The sequence below is a fragment of the Chelonia mydas genome, chromosome 24 (assembly GCF_015237465.2).
Source record: "Chelonia mydas isolate rCheMyd1 chromosome 24, rCheMyd1.pri.v2, whole genome shotgun sequence".
NCBI lineage: Eukaryota > Metazoa > Chordata > Testudines > Cheloniidae > Chelonia > Chelonia mydas.
Genome location: NC_051264.2, coordinates 8845748 through 8869891, shown reverse-complemented (window position 1 = coordinate 8869891; position 24144 = coordinate 8845748). Strand labels below are relative to the sequence as shown.

The following is a 24144-nucleotide window of genomic DNA, read 5'->3' as shown; positions in this document are numbered from 1 at the left end:
CGTGTGCATGCAAGTTTGATTTAGTCCTTATTTAATGCTGCTTAGCATTAAACTGCATTAACACTAGACACTGCAAATTGACATTGCCTCACATACAGCCCAACCCTCCCAGCATAACACAGTTTGGGTTCCCTCTGCTTTATGGCTGGGAAGAAAAGGAGGACCGATTAAAAGGAGGTCTCATTACAACAGGCAATTTGTGGAACAAGAAAGTCAGCCAGTATAAAAATGCCATGGCTCTCTTCTCAAAAGCAAGGGCATTTGCATCAGACATTCGTTTTGGACAGTTAATGGGGACTAGACCTGGTGGAGTTGTCTGGGCTTATCTGCACAGAGGCTGTTTTGTTTTGCACAGGATTATTTTTTAATACCTCGATGGAATCCTCCTCAGAGGTGACTATGAGGGGCAGCCACTGTGTGCTGAAATCGGGGGCCTTCCCTTCCCCTGCCTGATGCATTCATCTACAGGTGAATTCCCACCAGTCTTGGATATTAACAACCCTCTGTTCTGAATCTCTCTGCAACTCCTTCCTTGATGCAAATGACAGAGACGGGGAACGAAAGTTCAGCAGAGGCTTGAAATATTCATTCTGTGCTTTGCATCAAGACTGCAATTTCACACCAATGTCCCTCCCAGGATGAGCTCCCAGGGTAACCAATAGCAAGCCCTAACGCACCAATTCAAAACAAAAACTCCAGTTGTATTTTACAGATGTGCTGATCATATTTATTACCGAATTTATTAGCGAAAAGACTGATCATTGAGAGACTCATTCCTATGAACAATGGTCATGAGACCACCTACAGTAGCTATAACTAGTGGGCGCAAAGCATTTCTGTATATATCTGCTAAATGTACAGGGCACTTCCTTCCTTTACAGGAGCAAGCCTAGCTCAGGCTCAGAGCTGGGGAATAGGAGCCTGGGTTCTATTCTTAACTCTAGCACTAAATCACCATGTAACTTAGCTACCTACTTAGATGTGCCCATTCTTGTTGAATTGGAACATTTCAAACAATAAGGAGTTTATCTTTCCCAGAATCTTTTAAGGTAGGAAACAGTTGTCTCCCTTTGTACAGACAGGAAAATGAAGATGAAGATTAAATTGTGATACAGGAAATCTGTGGCTTAGAAACTGAACCCAGAGCTCCTGAATCCCAGTCCACTACCTTAACCATAAGGTCATCCTTCCTTTCCTAGCTTCCCCATCAGTAAAGTGGGGGAACAATACTCACCTATCTTTGTAAAGGCACCTGTAGGACCCTCAGAGAAAAGGCATTAGAGAAGAAGTGCAAAGTATTTTCTTTTATTACAGTAGAGAGTTCCTGCACGAATGGGCTCTACGTTTTCCAGCCATGGCTATAGCACATAATGCCACTTTTCTTGGGGGAAAAAAATAAATGAAATTTACATCATTTGCACTGGTTAATATAAAAATCTCTAGCAGAGAAAGAGTTATGAGATGAGGCCCAAAGGCACATATCCTGTTGTGGACACACGCTTCACAGACAAAAGAGACTCCAACATTACCTCATCCTCACTCTCGACTTTGGGATTGCTGGCGGTCCGTTTCAGATTGCTGCTCAGGCTGATGCTAGCTGTGGCGTCCGACTTGGACCGCTGGTGAGTCCTTTTGGAAGGTGACAACCCCATGTCGGGCGCCGGGCTCAGAGACGGCAGCTCCCTCTTTTTGTGAGCTGGCTTCAACTCATCAGAGAGGATGAGCTTCCGCAGCTTGGTCCCACGGGAGTGTCGCTGAGTTGAGATGTGCATGTCTGAGGAGTAGGCGCCCAGCAGCAGAGCACACTGGAGGGAAAAGTTGATGCTTTGCCGACAGCGGTGCACAATGTAGGGTTTGATAGCATCGCCAACATCTTCATCCATATGGATGTACATGTTTAGAAGCTGTGGCAGGTAGAAGTCCACATCCTCGTTCCTAAAGCAAAACAACCTATTTCCAATATAAGCTTGTACCCCTGGCTCCTTTGAATTGTACAAGTATGAAATGGCCATGGAGATATCAAAGAGTTTGGATTCAAAGAGCCGGAGCAGCCAGGACTGCTTAGCTGAGTTGTTCTTTTGCCGCCTCCGGGCGCTTTTCACTGTGTTGGCCATGGTCTCGTCCTCCTCCTGGATCCTGGAAGGCGCGCCGGCTGGGTCATCCAAGCATTTGATTTCACAGCCATCTCCGACATCTCCATTGGCTAGTTCCAGGTTGGTCCGTGGAGCACTCTCCGTTTCGTTGCCATCATCCGATTTAGCCACGCTGTCTGAGGAGACCCCATGCATCAGCTTGACCTTCTCCAGGACCTCTTCACAGGCTTTCTTCGCCACCTCAGGGTCGATAACCGCCAACTCTCCAATGCCTTCTCTGATGACGCTGAGAGGAGTCCCTCCATTTCCCTGCAGCACTGGGCCGGATGACTGATCCAACACTGTCCCAGGGGCTGCGTCTACAATAGCGTCACCCATAGCAGTGGCAGGTCTGCACGCTTCAAAGCTGAAATGAAAGCAATGTGAAAGGTAGTCAATAGCACCATTTTGGGAAGGGGAGAGAGATCATCTGCCTATTAACCTGCTGCAGAGCCTACTTGGTGCACTCTTTTTGGGATGTACCTCAGAAGATATTTAAAGTTGAGGCAATCTGGTGTGAACATTTTTTGACTAGGGTCTTGTCTGCATAGGAATGGCATGCACATTGGTGCAACAACAATAGGGAAAACCTCTAGTATATGCACAATTTACAGCAGTGAGGCTTATCTTAAAATAGATCACATTTGGCCTTTAGACTACTTCTCAAGGCCCTTTCTACCCAGCCTTGATTTGCAAAAAGCAAAAGAAAATAACCAGGAAACTCTTTATACCTCACACTAAAGGAATTTTGCAAGGTTATGTAGCCATTAATGGGATTATGGCTTTATACGCCAAGCTGGGTGTATCCAATGTGCTTTGTTCATAACTAGAATGTAATAAATCCCTCCCGGCTCTGCTTTTATCATTTTAATTTCCCCTTGTGACAGATTAATATGTAGCGCTTACCTAGCACTTTGAAAGTTAAGTCGCCTGCCACTCCTGGGAGGTAGGTAAGTGTTATCCCTTTATTACATTGAGAAATAGAGACTACTTGACGTGCAAGAACTACAATCAGAACAAGAATTCCTGCTCCAAGCCCCATACTCAGATGTCTGGGCTATGCCCCGCCCCCCTACAATTCACACTCATTTTTAATATTACTTTTTTTTTAAAAAAATAAAGCTAAAACCAAAGCTGGAAACACTTCCTACTTTTGTCATCTCAATCATAACTGCAACAACATATCCTACTATGGTCAGCCAGAAATAAGGAAACCCAGTGCCAAGTGGAAATATCTTTTTTTAAACTGACATTCCTCTCAATAAAAGTTTGTTATTGCAGTTCTGACCACTTTTCTTTCCTTGCTTTTCTGTACAGGAAGATAATTCACAATCACCATACAACACCACCACCTTTTTCAAATGCATAAGTATTTCAGTAGGATTCCTATTTCCCGCTCTCTCACAGTCACTTCCAAACCCAGTAGAATTATTTGCTGTGGAAAGAGATCACTGAACAGTTTTCATTCCCAATCTGACCCCAACTCCATATTTACAGCCTACAAAATCCTTACTGGCACGGCACATGGCCTAGGACAAGAGACTTCCCTGCTAATTTAATTACTTGGTTTATGTATTTATTTCTAAGAGTGAATACCATGTTTATCTGCTAATCCATGACATAAACCACGTGCGGGCAACCAATCACATGGCTACTTCCACATGCTGCCAAAAGATCTATTCTTCTTCTTCCCCACCCACCTTTAAGAAAAAAGCCATTGCTATTTGTAGAGTCAGAAAATAATCCTGAAACAAATTAATGAGTGCCTTAAGTTAATTTTCATAAGGCAGATTCTTTACTGTAACTGTCCAACCAAAGCTCAACATCTAAGGCAGGTAGTCTATTTTTTGTCAAGGCCCAAATTTCTTGGTCAAGATATAGTCAAGGTCCAGACTCCAGAGAAAATAATAATAATAAAAAAACTATAATGATAACAGTACGTAAATAAAAAAGATTTTGGGGATCTGTTCAAAAGGATATAGCAGTCTGAATTTTCCCAAGTCTAAGGGATGAAAGAGAGATCCAGTGCTGCACCATTAGCATCGGGAGAACTTTCTGTATCTCCATTTCCCCATCTGTGTAATGGGAATATCTACTCACATCCCATGGCTGTTGGGAAGATTTTCTATCTAAGGTACTTAATAGGTCCCCTTGTATCTGAGTTCAGTCTCACAGTCTGCATTTATCCTCAACACCCGCAAGGTAGAGAAGAACTTGTCTTCTCATTTTACAGATAGGGAACTGAGGTACAGAGAAGCTAAGTGACCCTTAAAGTCACAGAGGAAGTCTGGGGCAGACCAGGGACTTGAATGCAGGTCTCCAAGTCCTAGGCTAGTACCCTAACAACTGGACCATCCTCTTCTCATTTACATTCCTATCTTGTTGTCCTCAGCTTGCCATGATGAGAGAGGAGGAATGAATTAATCAGCAAAAATATCCAAGAGTTTCTTTTCAAATACTGGAATTGAATACGAGTAATATAGCGATGCTTAGCCATTAACTTCTCTATTTCTGTAAAATGAAGATTTTCTCTTCTAACCGAAGAACTGCTTTAGTTCTAACTTCTGGGTAAATGAAGTCTGACCAAATCTCAGCAAGGTCCTATCAATCTTTCTAGGCATTTGAAGCAATGTAACTACAGCTTTCACCCGTCTGCACAGAAATAACATACAAAGCATTTGTAAGTTACTTTTCCTTTGTGTGTCCCATTTCCTTTGGTGCCTACCCCACATGCTTTGAACATTTGTGGTAATTAGATCCTAACCACCCGGAAAACATAAGAAAGTTATTTTCCCTCCTTAATTAGCTCTGCTTTGCCCCATGAAAACTCAACACTACCAGTACATGGACAAGGGAGAGTTCTTCCTCTATATTTCAACAAAGGACTATGACTGTAGTACAAAAGCAGGTACAGGGTATTGCAGTTTGCCTACAACTGGGGGAAGCCATTCCATGGGATCTCTACAAGCTGGAATCCTTAAAATGTTAACATCAAGCCAACTGGAATGACAAACACCAACTAATAAAAAAAATCAACTGTGGCATTTGTTAAAGCCCAACCCTAGATCATCAGTCACATGCCAAGCGCAAAAGTACCTTTTATACCATGCTAACCAGTCATCCCTGACTAATATAACAATCTAACATACAATCACAGAGGGCTTTTATAGTCCCAGACTCTCGGGCGGGCGGGGGGGAGCCAGGTTTGAAGCAGAAAAATGCTTTTGACAAGTTTCTTGTTAGGTTGCAGATGGAAAATATTATAGGGATCCAATTAAACTACTGTTTTCCCACTCGCTTATTTTAAACTTAAGTATACGAATGCTAAGAAGGAAGCATGGCCATGGGGTTAAATCTATGGATGGAGACTGAAGATCTGAGTTTAGTTCAGACCCTGAGCAAATCACTTCATCTCGCTGTGTTTCAGTCCCCCTCCATCTCCCTCCCCCTAATGCCCAAAAAGCTGTCTTGTCTATTAGAGTAAAATACACCATCTAGCAACAGGTTCAGATAAGGGAACAACTCCACGGTCTGATTTCTACACCCTTTCAGCAGCGCCTCCTTCCCCAAACCATAAGATAGTCCCTGGTTAAAGGGTCATAAAAGTGGGAGGTGTGCATGCTCAGTGGACCCTATTAGAAATAGAAATGTTTAAGATTTTCTCTTCAATTTATTCAAACTGCCCAGAACACCTGTGTCATGTTTCAGAATCATTAGAGACAATAAAACAATCACACTGAAATGCTAAGCTATAAAACCCCCTTAAAGCTTCCATGACTTGGGCTACCGCACCCACAGTGTCATCTAGAACAGCTTTATACATGCAGTCTAGATTCCCATGAAGGCACATGGGGGCTTCCACCACTGTGTAAATCTCAAAATGCAGCAGCTGCAAAGCCCAGAAGAATTCCCCAAATCCTTTATCACCCCACACACCCCAAAAGCCTTCTCTTTGGGAAGCAATGCTTGCTCAGGAACAATGCAACAAGAAGCACTGCTTATAAGTGGTGCTAAATCAGCAATAAAAGGAGAAAGATGGCGAGAGACTTGCAACCGCTCAGTGGGTTCAGCTGGGATTAGACAGCCATCAGAACCAAATGCAACACACAGGCCTACTGGGTCCGCTCCCCATGGCAGTTCTAGCACTGGAACCAGAGCAGGGCATTTCTTTAGTTCTTAGAACTATGGTTTAAAGCCAGGATTGTCTAACTTCTTTCTGTATCTCCCTGACACAATCTAGATCAACCATCCCCGCACCTGGTTTATTCAGTGATTTGTCTGGGTCAGTTTGGAGAAAGCCAAAGAAACATCTCCCTCTCTAAAAGCTCCATAACATCCCAAACAGGGAATGCATTCTCTGCCTTCATCCTCGTCTATATTTTTCTGTGGTTCTTAACAGTTGGTTAAACATATTACAATGTGCTATTTACCTCTGTTTGCAGCTTTGAGACCTCAGTTTAGCTCCTCCATTCTAAATCACTGTGCTCATTAGGATAACAAGCTCACCAGCTATATACAATGAAGCAATATAATCTAGAAAGCAGCCTGAGCTGAATTCTTGTGGTTCCTACTTCACCCACAATTTCGACCTGGTGGAACTCCACAGATGTCAGCGATTTAACACAAAAGAAAGGAAAGTTCCCAATGAATATAGAATTTCAGACATGAAGCTGTGAAGAGTTAAAGCTCTTGAAGTGCATTGTTTTTTGTGATTCCTTTTAAAAAATGTCCCAGTCCTGCCTGCCTTGAATAAAGACTATTAGCACTGTAGCATTAGGACTGGCAAGCAAACAGGAATACTGGATGGAGAGTCAATAAGACATCTGGTCTCTATTACACTATGTTGCTTTGTTTTCCTCAGCATTCATGATTTACTGCATCTCATTCCAGCTCCAGATATTTTTCAGAACACACTAATCGGGATGGGGAGGTGGGGAATAAAGCAATTTCAATATACACTGAATCAAGACTTCATTTTCAACTCTGCCTCCACTATATAGACTCTCTGCATTGCCACTGCACTTTTCAGTGGATCACAAAGTGCTTTACAAATATTAACCCTTGCAACTTTCCCCCTGAAGAGGCTATTCTTACTTTTAAAAGTGGGAAACCGAGGCACAGAGGGAAAGTGACTAGACCAAGATCACACAGGAAGGCTGTAGCAGAATGCGATAAGCAGCATTTAAACAAAGACCATGATAAATTCTTCTTATCGGAGAATGTATCTTCCTCCACCTAGTATGAAATTCCTTTAGTAGGAGAAAAATTCTTTTCTCGGCATCAGCACAGATGGATTGCCATCCATTTTCACACCTGGCTGAACTGGATTAAACCTGAACACGACATACATGTCTCATCCATTCAAAAGCCAGACATGCTCAAGGGACAAACTGTGCCCTTAAGGCTGCACCCTGTTCTACAACAAAACATTTTCTGTGCTTTTTTTTTTTCCCCGCAAACTGTACTCACAAAAAATGTAGCTTGGCAGAATTTGATTTTTATCCTTTCATAATTTCAAAGGGCAACACTGATCTTTATTTAAGCATTTTTTTTTCTTACTTTTATCAATTTAAAATTTTCACAAAACTGAGTTTTAAGCATTTTTTCCCCCAATTTTCATTTATTTAAATGTTCACAATTGTGGGAAATTATGGGTGGTCAGACAATTACTTAGCAGCAGATGCTGAGATTCAAAAAGCCACAGCTTTATAATTGTTAAAACACAAAATGACATCACACATCAAATAATACAAAGTAAAGAGCCTTAAATCAAACTCTCAAAGCTCTCAAGCAGCATTTTACCTACTCTGCCTAGCTGTCAATCTCTATCATCATCGATGGAAATATTTTTTCCATCAGTTTTGGTGCGTACGATTAAATCAACATGTTCCAATAAAAATCTAACCCTTCCAAGCCTAAGAATAAATTTAAATAATAAATAGCAGAGGGAGAGCAAGATTAAGAGGCACAAGGAGGAGAGGAGATGTTTTTCAGTTGAGATTTTGTGCAAGATGGGAAGTCAGCGAGGCGGAGAGATGAAGGGAGGCTATTCTGGGGGCCAGAAGACGCACAGAGGAAAGACTTTCCACACCAACGGTGGTAGTGTGAATGGGCAGAGGAGGCTAGTATTAAGAGTCTTGATCCTGCCTCTGGCCCTGATCCAGCAAAGCACTTAAGTACAGGCTTAATTTATCAAACTCTTTGGCCACTAGGTTCCAGGCAGCCACCTCCTCGTTTCTGTATCTGACCTACATCCCAACTGGTGTTACAATATGGGGTCCTACCCAGAGTGTGACCCATGCTATGACCCCTGTAAGGTCCAGGCTAGATGCTGAAATTAGGAGCATGGCTACCTGGAACTGGCTGCATTGTGTGAATTCCCAAGTTTACTCCTTACCTCTATAAATCCGCAGAAAAGAAGGACAGACTCTCCCACAATACCCAATGCAGCACAGTTTGCTGTGGTGCTAAGAACCACGGGATGTGCCCATGAGAGAGAGGTAGAGCCAGCAATGGCACCCAGGAGTCCTGAGTCCCAATCTCCTGCTCTAACTACTAGCCTGCACTCCAGGAAGTACGATGTAAAAACATAGGACAGGAACAGTAAAGGATGGACTGTCAATGAGTACTCAGGGACTCCTTAATATAGGAATCGTAGTCGGTGTCCTTGTGAGCCTTTGTGGTGTGCCACGGCAAGGTCAAAGGAAACCTGTAGTTGATAGATCTGTGGACACCATGTAAAATTAATCCAGCTATTTTCCCACTGAATCAATAGGGTCACCACACACATGCATGAAAGCAGTACACCAAAACTCTAATGCACCTGCCCAGTAGCTGCTTTTCTCAATCAATAATCGTGCGGGGGTTTTATGCTCTATTGTAGGAGCCAGACAGAGTATCAGTTAAAGAGACTGCTCACCAATGGCTTGATCCCACTTAGATACTCAGCACCAAGTACCTCATTTCAGCACAAGCACAGTGGCTGGTTTTACAAGTCGGCACTAATAATGCACTACGTGGACCACAGATCAGGACAGAGCTCCAAATAGTTTGACAAGTGGGCTGAAGTTTCTGCTACAGTCTGACCTCATATAAATGCTCGGGTTAGAAGCATTTGACATCTCTTCACGGTTCTGCAAGGTTTCATTTTATGCTGGATTTGATTCAGCCAACTCTGCATTACTTAAATAGTAACAAGTCTGGGGCTCATGCAACCAGGACGAGGCATTACTCCTAAATTTGGATTAAAACGGATCTACTCTGCAGTGTATGCCACAAGGAATAATGACAAATGATCTCAAAGACATTTTAGAAATGATTAAGAAATTGCTGCTCCACAGTCACATGAGGGATACAGGCTAGCAGTAAACTCCTTGCACAAAGACCTCTGCACCCAAAATCTCTGTTAATAGCAAACTACTAATGCTTTGTCCTTCTGTAGCACTTTTCAGAGGACTGAGGCCCTTTATTCATTTAGCTTCCCTACCCCACTCTGAAGAAAAGATCCCATGCTGGAGTGGAGAAACGGAGGCAAAGATCACAAAGGAAGCCACATCTCGTGACTTGCAGATCTGTACCATAAAACCATACTTCCTTCATTCCCTCTCCACGAGTTATAACTTGTGATGAAAAATAATTAAATCCAGTGACTTATTTTTAAAATTAATTTTTCCATAACAAAAAAATGTTGTGGTCTGATTTTCAGAGGTACTGCACTACCCCAGCTCTCTCAGTGGTCAACGAGAGCCGCAAGGGCTCAACTCCTTTGGAAATGGGACCTTAATGTCCAGACTAAGCAAAATTATGAACAAGTCACATCATCTCACAAGGCAGAGTTTGAGACCCACCATAAACATATTTAACTGCAGCAGCAACTCTATCAACTTGCTACTCTCAAAAACACTTCAACAATAATTTGCTCTTCTCTAGCTCCTTCATCTCCAAGTACTTTGCAAACATTAATCACCAACCTCTTTTTAACAGAGATAAATCAAAGACTGGTCTACACAAAGTTAGGTTGACCCAGCTATGTTGCTATGGGGTATGAAAAATCCACAGCCCTCAGCAACTGTCACTAATAACTCTAGGGTACACTGTGCTACGTCAATGGAAGAATACCACTTCTCGGGAAGGTGGATTACCTACGCTGACGGGAGAACCCTTCCTGTCAGCATAGATAGTGTCTACGCTGCGGCTGTGCTGCTGTAGCTTTTCAAGTGTAGACAAGCCCTAAGGTACAGTGGTGTAATCTGGTCTGGCAATTCCTATCTAGAGCAGCAGCCTGTCTCCAACAATGATCAGTACCAAGCGTTTCAGAGGAAGAAACCCTGCAGCAGGTAGTTATGGGCTAAGTTGCCTGTAAGCTGTGCAGCTGCACGGCAGCCTTCTTAGCACCACACAGGTGCTCAGGGAACCCGCCCAGGGACTTGCCATGGCCGGAGTGCGCCTGGCCCCAACTCAGCCACAACTGGCGCGCCCTGACCCAGCCCTGCCACCACGCCCCTCCCCCAGCCCGAACGTAGCCACAGCCCAGACCTGCCAGGGGAGGGGCACCTATCCTGTGACCCCAGCCCCAGAGCTGCTGCGGTGAGGAGAGGCATCTCTCCCCCCTAGCCCAGGTGCTGCTGCGGGGAGTCCTCTCTCCCCACCATAGCCCCAGAGCACCCTCCTGCACCCCAACCCCCTCATCCCCGGCCCCACCCCAGAGCCCGCACCCCCAGCCAGAGCCCTCACACCTCTGCACTCCAACCCTCTGCCCCAGCCCTAACCCCTCGGCCCCACCCCCACCACATGAATTTTGCTATGTGCACCAATATGAAGGTGATGTGTCACACATCACTTCCATATTGGTGCACATAACAAAATTCATTCTGCACATTCAGCCTGCCCCAAGGGAGTTTCCTCCTAGCCCCCCAATAGTTAGAAGATTGTTTATGCCCTGAAGCTTGAAGTTTATATCCCTTCCAAAGCTCTTGCGTGTATATATATATATATTTATTATTTTAACAAGAATATCCTGAGTTATCAATATTTGAATTAAGAGGTGAAGTGACTTGCACAGAGTTAGTCCAAGAGCTGGGAAGAGAACCCAGTGGATCAAACTCCCAGTCCCCTGCTCTGACTGTTATAATGCCTCTGACAGGAATGGCTCATCTTTAGCTGTTCCAAACATGGAGACCTAAATTTAGCAGTAATCTAAGGACCACAGGACTGGAGTTTCTACTAAAGTCACATTCGGATTTCCAGAAGAGAAGTCAGTCTTATTACTGGAGTTTTCTATTTCCACCAAGTGGAAGCTGCAGCCTTAGGCCCTGACCCTGCAGCTGGATCCACACAGGCAGATCCCCTGCACCCACGTGAACCACGGACTTCAATTATCATTACTAGATGTGGACCACAGTTAGCACAGAGGGCAATATAAATATAGCACATTGCCCAGCTCATAAAGCCAGAGTAGGTGAAATCTCTCAGCTTTCCTAAACATTAACAAAACCATTAAGACAAGAGAGCAGAATGACCTGAGAAGGGGCTGGGAGTAAGGATTCCCTGGTCCCGTTCCCAGTTCTGCAACTGACTTGCTCTGTGACTTTCGGCAAATTATTTCACCCAGCTGTTCCTCAAGTTTTACCATGTGTAGAACGCTTTGAGGTCCTCAGACCGAAGCTGCCATGAGAGTGCAAAGTATTACCTGTGTCTAGATACCAGAAGATGAATGAATGGATAGGGCAATACATATTGACCACTTGATTGTAACGCCTACAGAACTATCAACTTGGAGCATCTTCTGTAGGAACAGGTCAGAAGAACATAAGAACAGCCATACTGGGTCAGACCAAAGGTCCATCTAACCCAGTATCCTGTCTTCTGACAGTGACCAATGTCAGGTGCCCCAAAAGGAATGAACAGAGGTAATCAGGTGATATCAGGTCTACTGATATACTGTCTACCATGAAAATCTAATGTTAATAAAAACTGCCTCTGGGAAGGCCACTTGCCTAGCATATCAAATAATTTTTAAAATCCTTAAGTAGTTCTTTCAGGCATTTTTACAAAGCACAGGAAGGACAAGATGGCTCAATGGATTGGTAATGGGCTACAAAACCCTCCACATCTAAGCTGTTCAGATTCAGCCCTGGTCATTAACGACTGAGAGATGTTATCTGAGGGCCGATAGAATGAGCTGGGGGGGAGGGGGGGAGAGGAGGTCTCAGTCCAGTTCTAAAAATCTATTATCATATCAGAAGACGCAGCACTACAAGGATTTGCAGCAGATCAGTCAATGACTGACAGGAATACAGGCCTGTCAGGACTGACAAGTCATTATAATGGTTAATGTTGAGATCAGGATTAAAGCAAAGCATAGGAGATGCTTGTATTGCCACTGTCCATTCTGTACCTGTTAAAGGGATATTCACAGGACTTTGGTCTCTGGGCATCAAATCAATCCAGCATCTTTAACCAGCACCACCATCTGTTTCTCTCTCTCTCTCACACACACACACACCCAATATATTTCTCAGAGATTATGAAGCATTTAAAACAGAAGGTCTGATTGCTTGGGGATAATGAATTATGAAACAACAATCCATCAGTCTGTTGCATACCTGGTGCAATCGTATCCAACACGGCAGCTTCTCCCTCCTTGAATGCATGCACACCAGTATGATCGAGCTATTCATCTTTGACAATGCGGACTCAAGTGGATTCCCAGAGATGATTCTAATCAGCTGTTTGAAGGAGGGGAGAAAAAACGATGCTACTCAGGCATAAAAAGATTCCCTTGTAACTGAAATAGACCAAACAAGCCCTGGTTGCTGCTTGGCTGCATTCAATAACAATCCATAGCTGTTTGAATAATAAATACCAATACGTGTAAGTCTGCAGCCCAGTTGAAACCATGGCCCCTGGAAAACCAGCTTTGTCCATCCCCCAGTACACCCAGGGCAGAATCCCTCCTCCCCAGCTTTACAAGACACTTAAGGCTCCATCCAACCCTTTAAGTTTTCTCTTTTTCAAAAGAAGGTGAAATTTGGCTGCTGCAGTAAGAGACTGGTTACAAATCACATCAGAAAAAGGCAGGGCTAACCACATCACAGAGAACAAACTCTTTTGGAGTTCATAGGTCTGGGGGCGAGGGGGCAGAATTTATTCAAAGCAATAGCTAGAAATGCCAACACAAGAATCACCACTGCCTCTCCCTCCCAGCAACTGGAAGGAAATTAAAGAGACACCAGAACAATTCCTGTCTCCAGTCCCAGCTTTGGGGAATTTCTTTTTGCCCTGGGCTGTTACTGTCAGTGGCATTTACTGGGGGAGAGACAGAAAAGACTTAGCACCAGCTATGCCACCATAAGGAATTACAAGCCCGTTCACTGAGTGGGAAGAAGGGGGGTAACCACATGAAGTGGGGGCCACCCCAGAAAAGAGAAGGATAAAATCCCTGGAAAACGGAGGTGGTTACACAAGGGCAGAGAAATTCAATCACTGGAAGAAGAATCCCAGAGAGGCTGCCTAGATAGAGGGAGAAAACTATAACTCCACAGGAGACAGTGCAGGAACTGGAGAATACCCCAGGAAGGGGAGTAAATGGGGTGGGGGGGACAGGAGGGGTTAGTTATGAGGAAATCCCAACAAGGGACAACTAAGCATGAGGGGCCTGGATGGCAGCCCCAGCAATGGGGAGAATAGGAGAGATTTCACTATGGGAGGAGGAGGCAGGGGGGCTCTCTTAGGAGCAACCTGGGGGAAAGGCTTCAGGATGTCCTAGTTGGGGAGGGGGACAGCTGGAGGTGGGGCAGCACAGAGACTTCAAGAGTGGCAGCAACCTTGGAGTGAAAGTCGCATGATAGGTCCACAGGAAGACACAGACATGGGGGGGGGGAGAGAGAGAGGGAGAAGAGAAGGAGGACGTTTTAGTGACCCCAATGGAATGGGTCCCACTGGGCAGGGGGAAGATGGAGGACCTATAAGGGGGACTCAAAGAGAGGGGACCAGGGGATGATGAGGGGCTCTAAGGGGGATGGAAGGGGATGGTTGTGGGGAAGGCTGAAGAGGGGGCTGTAGGGTGAACTGGAGGGGGGACAGAGTGGAGGAAGGGGACACTGAGCAAGAGGGGTTGAGCAGGCTGGAGGAGGTGAGGAGAAGCTGGGGAATGAAGGGGGACCCTGGCAGGTGAGGACAGGGGGAGGCGAGAGGAATCTGATAAGAGGGAACTGGAGGGAGAAAGGGGGAGGGGACCCAGAGAAGGGGGTGGGAAAGTGGGGGGGGCAAGGGATCCAGCGGGGGGAGGGGAATGCTGTGAGGAGTGGGGAGCTCGGGGGGGCCCTCAGGATGTGCTGAGGGTGGCAGGGGACCCAGGGAGGGGATTGGGGGAAGCGGGGGGCCGGGGACCCAGCTGGGGGGTGAGGGTAAAGTGGGGGGCCAGGGATCCAGCAGGGGGTTGGGGGGAAAGAGGGGGGCAAGGGACCCAGCGGGGGAGGATGCTATGAGGAGGAGGCCCGTGGGGGGGGGGACTGAAAGGGGCCGGGGACCCAGCGGGGGGGGGATGGAGAGAAAGTGGGGGGCGGGGGACCAGTGGGGGGGCGGGGGAATGCTGTGAGGAGGGGGCCCGAGGGGAGGAAGTGGGGGGCCGGGGACCCAGCGGGGGGGGGGAATACTGTGAGCAGGGGGTCCGTGCGGGGACCGAGCAGGGGGGGCCGGGGAATGCTGTAAGGAGGGGGCCCGTGGTGGGGGAAGTGGGGGGCCGGGGATTGGGAGGGAAGTGGGGGTCGGGGGGCCCGTGGGGGGGGGCAGGGGAATGCTGTGAGGAGGGGGCCCGAGGGAACCCAGCGGGGGGGCCCGTGGGGAGGGACTGAGGGGGGCCGGGGACCCAGCGGGGGGGGAAGTGGAGGGCCGAGGGGGCGCGAGGGGTCCCCAGTGGGGGTGGGGGAGCCCTGCGGGGGGAACTCCCCTCCCCCTCCGCCGCGGAGCCCGCCCTGTCGCTCACCTGCCGGCGGGGGACGCGGCTCCCTCCCCAGCCGGGACCCGCCGGCAGCAGCCGCCGCAGCCTCCGCACAGCCGCAGGCCCCAGCTCCGGGGCTGCCCGCCGCGCCGCCTGAGGGGCCTTGACACCCACCCCCACCACAGGGACGGGGAAAGGCGCCCCAAAAATTACCGCGCCCCCAAGCCCCAGAGTCCCCTTGCCGCGCGCTCACGGGGGGGGCTACCCTCCTCCTCGCAGGGGAGGGTGCTAGGACGCAAGGACCCCGGACACCCATAGAAACCTATGCGCTCTGCAGGGGTGGCTATTTCATTGCCTGATCAGAAAGGGGCCCAGGCGAGTCCATGGCTCGGGCAGGCTGCAGCTGGGGCAGCCGGGGGTGTTGCACAAGGGAAACAAACTTGCATGTGACAGAAACGCAGCAAAGATGCGTCCCCGCCTCCCTGGGCTTTGCAGGGACTCAGAGGGGAGTTGTGGCCAAAGAAAGAAAGAAAATTGTGCAAGTTTGGACACGTTTCAATATTGCACTAAAAAAAAATCCCTTTCTTCAGCAGCCAGAAACTTTGCAGTGTTAGTTTGGGGGAGGGGGTTACCCACAGTTTTTCAGAGGGGTTTGGTCACGGTACATGGAACAGGTTCCCCTCCCACCCCTTGTATTTTTGTTGTTGTTTGCTCCAGTTTTGTAATTGAGGGTGACTGTGGGATTAGAAACTCTACAGGTTTTAGTGTTTGTCGTTTTTTTTCAAGGGGGCATAATTTTGTGTTTTCATGAACCATCCATTTTGCCGGCTTTTTGTTGGGATGTATTTTTGGTAGCTAAAGCCTTGATCCTGCAGAGACTTGCGCAGTACTTCGCTATAGGCATTGTGGGTAATAATAATACTTTAGTTGTTATCTAATACTATTCATCAATAGACCTAAAGGTGTTGTACAGATAAGAGCTGTATCATTTCCCCCACTTTATAGAGCAGGGAAAGGAGGGGGAGTGATTTGCCCCAGGCCACCTGGTACACCCCAGCATAAAATCCACATTTCCCAATCCCAGTTCAGCACTCTAGCCACTAGGCCACACTGCTTGTTGTTGTAACACTCAATAGGACAACCCACAGTGTGTAAAGTTAAGCACGCTAACAGAGCCCAGACCCTCCAAATACATGCATGCTTAATTTTACTATGATGAGTGTAATGCTTAATTTGTAATGAAAAAGGTATTGGGGCTCAAGCAATTTTTTTACATTCATAACTGATGCAGCAAGCACAGAGATGCCAGGGCTATGAACTGCTAAGCCTAGAGGTGCCGGGGCTTAGCCCTGGCACAAATTAATCACTGGATGATTAGCTCCATTGAACTCAGTGAAGCTGCAGATAGGAGTAGAGTTAAAACATGTGTGTAAATGTTTGTAGGATCAGAACCTAAGTTGCTGGTTTGACTTGCAGTTGCAGCAATGTTTGGCTGGTCATTATTATTTGTAATTTCATTATTCTATTATTATTATTCATCAACTATGGCGTTATTAATTATTTGAATGGTGGAGGTTGGTATGAATATTGCAGGCTCTGGTGTGCATTTTCATTTGTATTTTGGATCACAATATTTTACTTTCTACAGTTTTGCAATTTTGGATTGCTGCTAAATTGGCATTTCCTGAGTCCCTAGTTCTGTCTCAGCTCAGGGTGAAATTTTCAAAATGCCTAAGTGATTTAGGCACCTATGTGCCATTGACTTTCAATGACACTTAGCTGCCTGAGGCCCAGAGGACTTATGTGCCTAAATACCCTTGAGGATTGGTGCCTCAGGAGTCTGTCTCTTTTGAAAATGACACCTAGAGCTGTATGCATGAAGTGGCAGTAAGTGACTTAGGTGCTTTTGAAAATTTCACCTTTAACAGGAATTTGTTCCCACAATGTTGAAGGCTGGGTTGTCCCCACATCTAATTTTTGTTGCTGCGGTTTTCATTGGGAGCTCGTACTTGTCAGAGTTTTGCAAGGTGAATTGGAAATGTGCAAGTGCCAGAATATTATGATTTCACATCTACTTAGCGGTAGGTAGTGCCTAAAGATCCACAAGGTTGGACCCCACTGTGCATAGGGGTTGTATTAATATTAAATGATAGCCCATACCCCAAAGAGTCTACGATCTAAAAGACAAGACAGTAGTGGCAAATGAGAATATATATTCCCCCTCTTGTTCCTGTGCAAGGCGGTACGTGGCAGCAGATCTGCAGTAATAATTGAGTTCATATACCAGGTTGATGGGCACACCGAAAGTAAGTAGAGACTGAGACACAGATGAGATGAATTGTTCTACTGCTCCTTCTCAAAGTCAGGGTTTATTTTTGAATTGGGAGATGTGTAGCCAAATATAAAGATGCTTGGCTAGTGGTGGGTCTCCGAGGTCTTTGAGTTGCTTTATTATATGGTATTTCAATATATGTGTTGTTAAATGCTGGATGCTGAAGAATACTGAGCTAAGGCCTCGATTGTGCAAAGACTTAAGCACAGAGTTAACTTCATGGGCCGAGTCTAGTCCCAATGGGACTAAAGCACATGTTTAAATGCTTTGCTGAATAGGAATAGATTTAAATGTGTGTTTAGGTCACATGGGGCCATGGTGATTCAGTCTCCTACCTTGTAGCCTAGGAACACACCAAACCACAGTTGCTTTGTAACATCTCTCACTGTGTGAAGCTGACCCTTGTGTGTATGTTGTTAGGATGGCAGCCTCTGAAAAATCCCATAGCCATGGAAATACAGTCACCTCTGGGGTAGGTGAAAACATGACTACTTGACATGGGGAGGAGGGAAGGGAAACTGTCCAAGAGCACAAACCACACACCTTCTGCCCTTAGCAAAGGTGCAAGGACAACCAGCAGGATAGGGTCGGAAGTCTAACTCAGTCTCAGATGTCTGTGGACCCTCTGAAGCATGAATCATTCAGTCACACTCAAGAGCCTGATAATAACAATAAAGTTTCCTAATAATACTTAGCTTCTATCTAAGTACTTGACATCAGTAGATCTCACAGTGCTTTAAAGAAGGTCACTGTCATTATCTCCATCCTTTGTTACATATGGGGAAACTGAGGCACAGAGCAGTGACTTGCCCAAGGTCATTAGACCCTAGGACTCCTGAGTCCCAGTCCAGTATTCTAGCTGCTAGGCGAGACTGAACCATGTCTCCCTTGCCATGGAGTGCACAAATGTGGGGGTCTGTTTCCTTCTGTGGGAGAAGATTCCCATCCTCGATCCCCTCTAGTGGGGAGACAGGAGCTCAGTCTGTCCTCGGCCCCTTTGCTAAAGTGGACAGCGAGTGGGGGAGCAGTTAGTGACCTTAGTGCTGGTGATCCGGATGCCGATTGCTACCAACCCGGGCAGGACTCAAATCTGTGTCCATTTGGCCTGTGGGCGAGATGAGTTCTGTGAGTCTTAGCCCAGTTCATGGTGAAGAGCGGTTCCTGTTGTCTGGGGGCTCTGCAGGGAGTCCCAAGGATTACGTGGGAGGCCAAACTTCCCTCTCTGCCCAAGGAGTTACTCCTGGATGAGCTGGGAAGGGGGGGAAACTGGCGCTCCCATTGCCTGCACTGGTGCTGTACAGTGGCACCTCCTAGCCCAGCAATCAGCCAGCTGGGACAGACTCTGAAATGAGCTCAGAACATCGGGACCATCCAGCCATGCTGGGAGCTGCTGCCTGAAAACCTGGCCCTTGCCTGGGTGAGCTGAGCTCTGGGAAATCTGACCTTGATGGTGGGAGCTTGGAAAGGAGATCCGAGATTCCAGCAAATGGGACCTCCCCACCCCTACCTCACCAGGCCCTTTGCTCAGCTGACATGAGTGCAAAAAAACCCAATGACGCCTGGCCTAAACCTGCCCGGCAGCTCGGGGGTTAAAACCAGCCCAGCTATTTCTGGCTTCCAGAGCAACTTTTCCATGGTAAGTTAAATGAATGAACAGGGCCTGACCCCATAGGATGGGCAGCAGCAGCCGCACGAAGAGCAGAGGCAGCTGCCAGCCATCGCAATGCTTTCCAGTAATGGCCACGCTACCTTAGTTACCCTCCCGAGTCACCTACCCCCAGCAGAATGCCAGCAGCTGGCGTTGCCCCGGAGTGCGCACCGAGCCTCAGGGACTCATTAGCTAATGTTCATGAATGGCTGCAGTGATTCTATTCAGAGTCACTTGGGAGCCGTTCTTATTTTGGTCCGAGGCTGCCGGCTCATCACACGGCGTTGGTAAAGGCCCCCCCGGCTTGTGGAAAAAGCCTGTGTGAGGTGGTAGCGGGGTCCCTGCTTAACAGAAGGGCATAGAGGTGGGAAGGGACTGGTCCAGGGTCACACTGCACATCAGTGGCAGATCTGAAATTAGAACCCATGGATCCTGGTGCCTCATCCCTTGCTCTGGCCATTATGCCACACTCCCTTCTAGAGGTGGGGGCAGAACCCAGGCATCCAGCTGCCCAAGCCCCTGCTCTAACCACTAGACTCTTCTTCCCTCCCAGAGCGGGGAACAGAACCCACCAGTCCTGACTCCCAGCTCCCATATTCTAACCACTAGCTCCCCACTCCTTTCCCAAAACCCAGATATCCTGACTCCTAGCTGCTGCTCTAACCACTAGACCCCACTCACCTCCCAGAATTGGAACAGAACGCAGGACTCCTGGCACCCTGTCCTAGCCTGTGCTTTAAGCCACCAACCCATCCTCCTACTCGAGAGGTCAGGTCCGACCTACATTCAAAACTCGTTCTGCTGGTTCTCGTGCAGGGATCGGAGAGCAAAGGGGAATCCCACACCACCCAAGAGACCTGCACTAGGCGTTTCACTGGAATGTCCCAGGGTTTCCCACAGAAGCGCAGCAACCCCCAAGAAGAAGGGCTGGGTCCCTTTGGAGTGAATACCTGAGGGAGCTGCTCCTAACCGGCTCTCTGGCTCCTTGTCTATGACTCCCTGCAGATTGGACTTCACAGGCTATAGTGAGCTGTGCTCAGACTGGCCCAGTGCTATCGTTAATAATCATTTGCAATGTTATTAAGTGTATTACAGTAGCACCCAGATGCCCCAACTGAGATCAGGGACCATGGTGGCAGGCAATGCTTAATTTGTGCCAGAGCTTGCCAGGGCTGAGCCCAGGCGCCTCCAGGCCTGGCAGTTCAGAGCCCTGGCACCTCCGGGCCTGGCAGTTTAGAGCCCCGGCACCTCCGGGCCTGGCATTTCAGAGCCCCGGCGCCTCCGGGCCTGGCATTTCAGAGCCCCGGCACCTCTGGGCTGGGCAGGTCAGAGCCCCGGCGCCTCCGGGCCTGGCAGTTCAGAGCCCCGACACCTCTGGGCTGGGCAGTTCAGAGCCCCGGCACCTCTGGGCCTGGGAGTTCAGAGCCCCGGCACCTCCGGGCCTGGCAGTTCAGAGCCCTGGCGCCTCTGGGCTGGGCAGGTCAGAGCCCCGGCACCTCTGGGCCTGGCAGGTCAGAGCCCCGGCGCTTCTGGGCCTGGCAGTTCAGAGCCCCAGCGCCTCCGGGCCTGGGAGTTCAGAGCCCCGGTGCCTCCGGGCCTGGGAGTTCAGAGCCCTGGCGCCTCTGGGCCTGCCACATCAGTTATGAAAGTAAAAAAATTGCTTGGGGCCCGGCAACTCTTTTATTACAAATTAAGCAACGTTGCCTGACCATCCAGAAGGACGACAGGTGGGTTCTACCTGGACGTACCAGACCATCCAGCAGCACGACAGGTGGGTTCTACCTGGACATACTGGACCATCCAGAAGGACGACAGGTGGGTTCTACCTGGACGTACCGGACCATCCAGAAGGAAGACAGGTGGTTCTACCTGGACTGTCCAGCAGCAGAGCAGTGGTTAATGTGTGCCATTCACAGCAGAATTGGGAGCCCAGGAGCAGCATCTCACTCCAGGCCCTCAGGCTCCCTCCACATCCCTGGCCTGATGCAGCTGATCGCTTCTGAGCCAGAGCGAGTCCTCCCAGGCTGCCCTTAGGAGGGGTTTCCGGTGTGGAGGAGCCACCTTCCCGGGAGAGTTCCTTCAGATAAGGCGGGTCTCTCCAAGGACTTTGCTAATCTACCTGACTCACTGGGGAAACACTGATTCACCTCCCACGGTGGATCACCCCCGCAGGGCGGGGCAGGAGAGTAAAGCACCTACAATTACCAACCTCCCATGCCCCACAGCGGCCCCTTCCCTCCCATCCCCTTTACGCACCAATCTGCCTGTAAATAACACCAGGGACGCAAATCAACCTTCCCCACACACACACCCAGCTGCTTTGGGGAAGCATCTCCTTGCCTGGATCTGTGCCCCTCCCCAGGGCATTTGGGAAAGCCGCAGGGCTAAGTTGCAGGCAGGGCACACAGAGGTTTTTAGGGGCCCAGGGCAAAAACCTGAAACTGAGGTACTCGTTCCACACGCACCCTGCAACGAGGACTCCTGTCCCACAGGGCTGGGCCCAGCTCCCCGGACAGGGGCAGCCGGACCAAACCTGAGCAGCGCTGTGACACCATGCACCAGCTCACTGTGCGTCACTCACTCAATTTTTGCACGTTTGGGGCCCTCTCAAACGGGGGAGGGGGGGCTGGGGTAAACTGCCCATGTTGCCCCCCGCCCCTCCCCCCCCCACTCCTGGGCAGCCCTGACTGCAGAAAGGGATCAGGACGGAGAGGGGAGAAAACCAAGGAGGGGGCGGTTATTTGGGGATGGCCTAGATTAAAGGGAGCAAGGGGGAATAGGTAGGATGGATCTCGGAGACCCAGCAGGATAAATCAGCTGATGGGAGATGCAGCGAGGACAGGGGAGTTGGGAGAGGATTGAAAAAAGAACTAGATAAGTTCATAGCCAGGATGGGCAGGGATAGTGTTTGCCAGGAGCTGGGAATGGGCGAAGGGATAGATCACTTGAGGATTGCCTGTTTTGTTCATTCCCTCTGGGGCACCTGGCACTGGCCAGTGTCAGAAGACAGGATACTGGGCTAGATGGACCTTTGGTCTGACCCACTATGGCCGTTCTTATGTTCTTATGAGAGGATGAGCGAAAAGAATGGATCACACCTGACCGCTCTTGGTCACCTGACTTAATACATGACGGGACAGTACCCAGACAGGACAGTGATGAGGGCAGGGTAAGACCCTACATAGAATGGAATGGGCCTTGGACTGGACTCAGGACACCTGGGTTCTATTCCTGGCTCTGCTATGGACCTGCTGGGTGACCTTGGGCAAGTCCTTTCCCCACTCTGTTCCTCAATTTCCCCTCCCATCCTGTCTCTATACAGACTGTGAGCTCGCCAAGGCCAGGGCTGTCTCTCATTCGGTGGCTGACGCTTCCCTGGCGTCTTCCTGACGTCCCACTCGAGAGCAGTCTGGGGACTGGAAGCAACGCAGCCTCCGGCAGAGCTCATTTCCTCTGCTCAGAATTGTTCATTCGAAACCTTGTGTGTTGGTGTGGGTGTGTGGGGCTGGGCGGGCGTGACGCATCTCTGTGGGTGAATAGGCGTGAGAGCAAAAGTGTGAGCTACAGAGAGTCTGTGAGTGAAGGGTGAGACCCTGCTAAGGAAACGTGTGCATGTGCACGTGTGTGTGCACGCATGTGTGCACACGTGTGTATATGCATATGTGCACACACATGCACATGCGTGCATATGCATGTGTGTGCATGTGCATGTGTGCATGCATGTGTGCACACACGTATGTATATGTATGTGTGTGTGCACCAGCACCTCGTTCCTCGCAGGAGGGTCAGAGGAGCCTGCTGTACCGTAGCCAGTCACCTGTTCAGATCTGCTGTTCTAACACCAGGGAGAGCATGGGGCCTGGCTGCGGAGATGGATCCACCCCAGAGCTGGTTCGGGGGCTTTTCTGGTCAAGGACCAACATTCCCCTCCTTAACCCAAGAGCTCTCCCTGCACCCCTGAGCCAAGCAAATTCCTTTGGCACAATCCAACTCCTGACTGGAAGAACCAGAAGAGCAGGAGATCGAGCTGTGTGTGTGGACATGGCAAAGTCAGGCAGGTTCTTGAAGTCACTTGGCCCACCTGGGCTGGCTTTGGCCATGGGCCTGGCCCACCTGGGTGTGGGCTGGCTTTGGCCAATACAGCTCCGGGCCTCCCTTTGCCTGGCTCAGCGACAAGGCTCCTGACCCTCCTCGTGAGTAATTAGTGTTTGCAAAGTCCAGGGGAAGATCATCCATGTTGGGCCTTTGAGGAAACTGAGGCACGAGGAGGCTGAGTGACCGGTGCCAAGGTCACCCAGCAGGTCAGTGTTAGACCTGGGACCAGGGCCCCAAAATCCTGACTCCCAGACACCAGCTCTAACCACTAGACCTACTCATTCCCTGTAGGGAGGGGAGCTGTGGGTCAGGCCTGAGAGGCATCGGTAGGGCTGTGTGCGGGTGGCACAGGACTGGAATAGTAGGGGGTTGGGTTTGGGAGTGAGGGGCATTGCCAGGGCTGTTGATTGGGGGCAGGGAATCAAGGGCTGGAATGGTGGGGAAAGGCTGTGGGTCAGGACTGAGGGGCATCAACAGACACAGGAGAGAGAGAGAGTGTGTGAGTGTGAGTGTGGTGTAGAGCCCAAGGCTGGGGTAACAGGGGGCTGCAGGCTAGGGTTGAGCGGCACCAGCAAAGCCGTGTGGGGAGAATTGGCCTGGAAGTGCAGGGAATTTGGAGATCAGGACCAAGCTGCCTTAACCGAGCTGTGCACGAGGGTTTTTTGGGAGGGGAGGGGGAGCTCGCACAGCACCCACCCACCCCACACATTGCTCTAACCTGGGCTATCAGGCCCCTGAAATCACCCCTCCGCCACTGCACTCAGCCAGAGACCAGGTGCTCACACGGCTTATGGTTTTCACCCCGGGAGGAAGAGTCAGTTTGCTCCCCGCCCTCCCACCACCCCAGAGCAGCTACTGAGTCTGCAAAGGTAACGCTTTGGCCTCTCCAGCCCCTTAGGGGCCTGGGTGGCTCCTGCTCCCGCGCTGGGTACCCCAGCCTGGCAGATGCAGGGGCCCTCTGCTGGGGACTGGCAGTATTGAGCCCTGTGCTTCAGCT

At 49.0% G+C, this 24144-nt stretch overlaps 1 protein-coding gene across 3 annotated transcripts in view; it reads right to left on the bottom strand.

Annotated features, from left to right (window-relative positions):
- Positions 1–15270, bottom strand: part of PI4KB (phosphatidylinositol 4-kinase beta) — a 57237-nt gene extending 41967 nt beyond the window's left edge. For 2 of the 3 annotated variants that reach the window (XM_037882633.2, XM_037882634.2), the window contains exons 1-2: positions 12737–12878; positions 1530–2499 (exon numbers count right to left, since the gene is read on the bottom strand). In XM_037882633.2, the coding sequence (XP_037738561.1) occupies positions 1530–2471 (942 nt within the window). In that variant the 5' untranslated portion in view covers positions 2472–2499; positions 12737–12878. Of the gene's footprint in view, positions 1–1529; positions 2500–12736; positions 12879–15117 lie in introns of those variants that run through there. The other variant, XM_037882635.2, reaches the window with a different exon arrangement.
- Positions 15271–24144: the final 8874 nt, after the last annotated feature.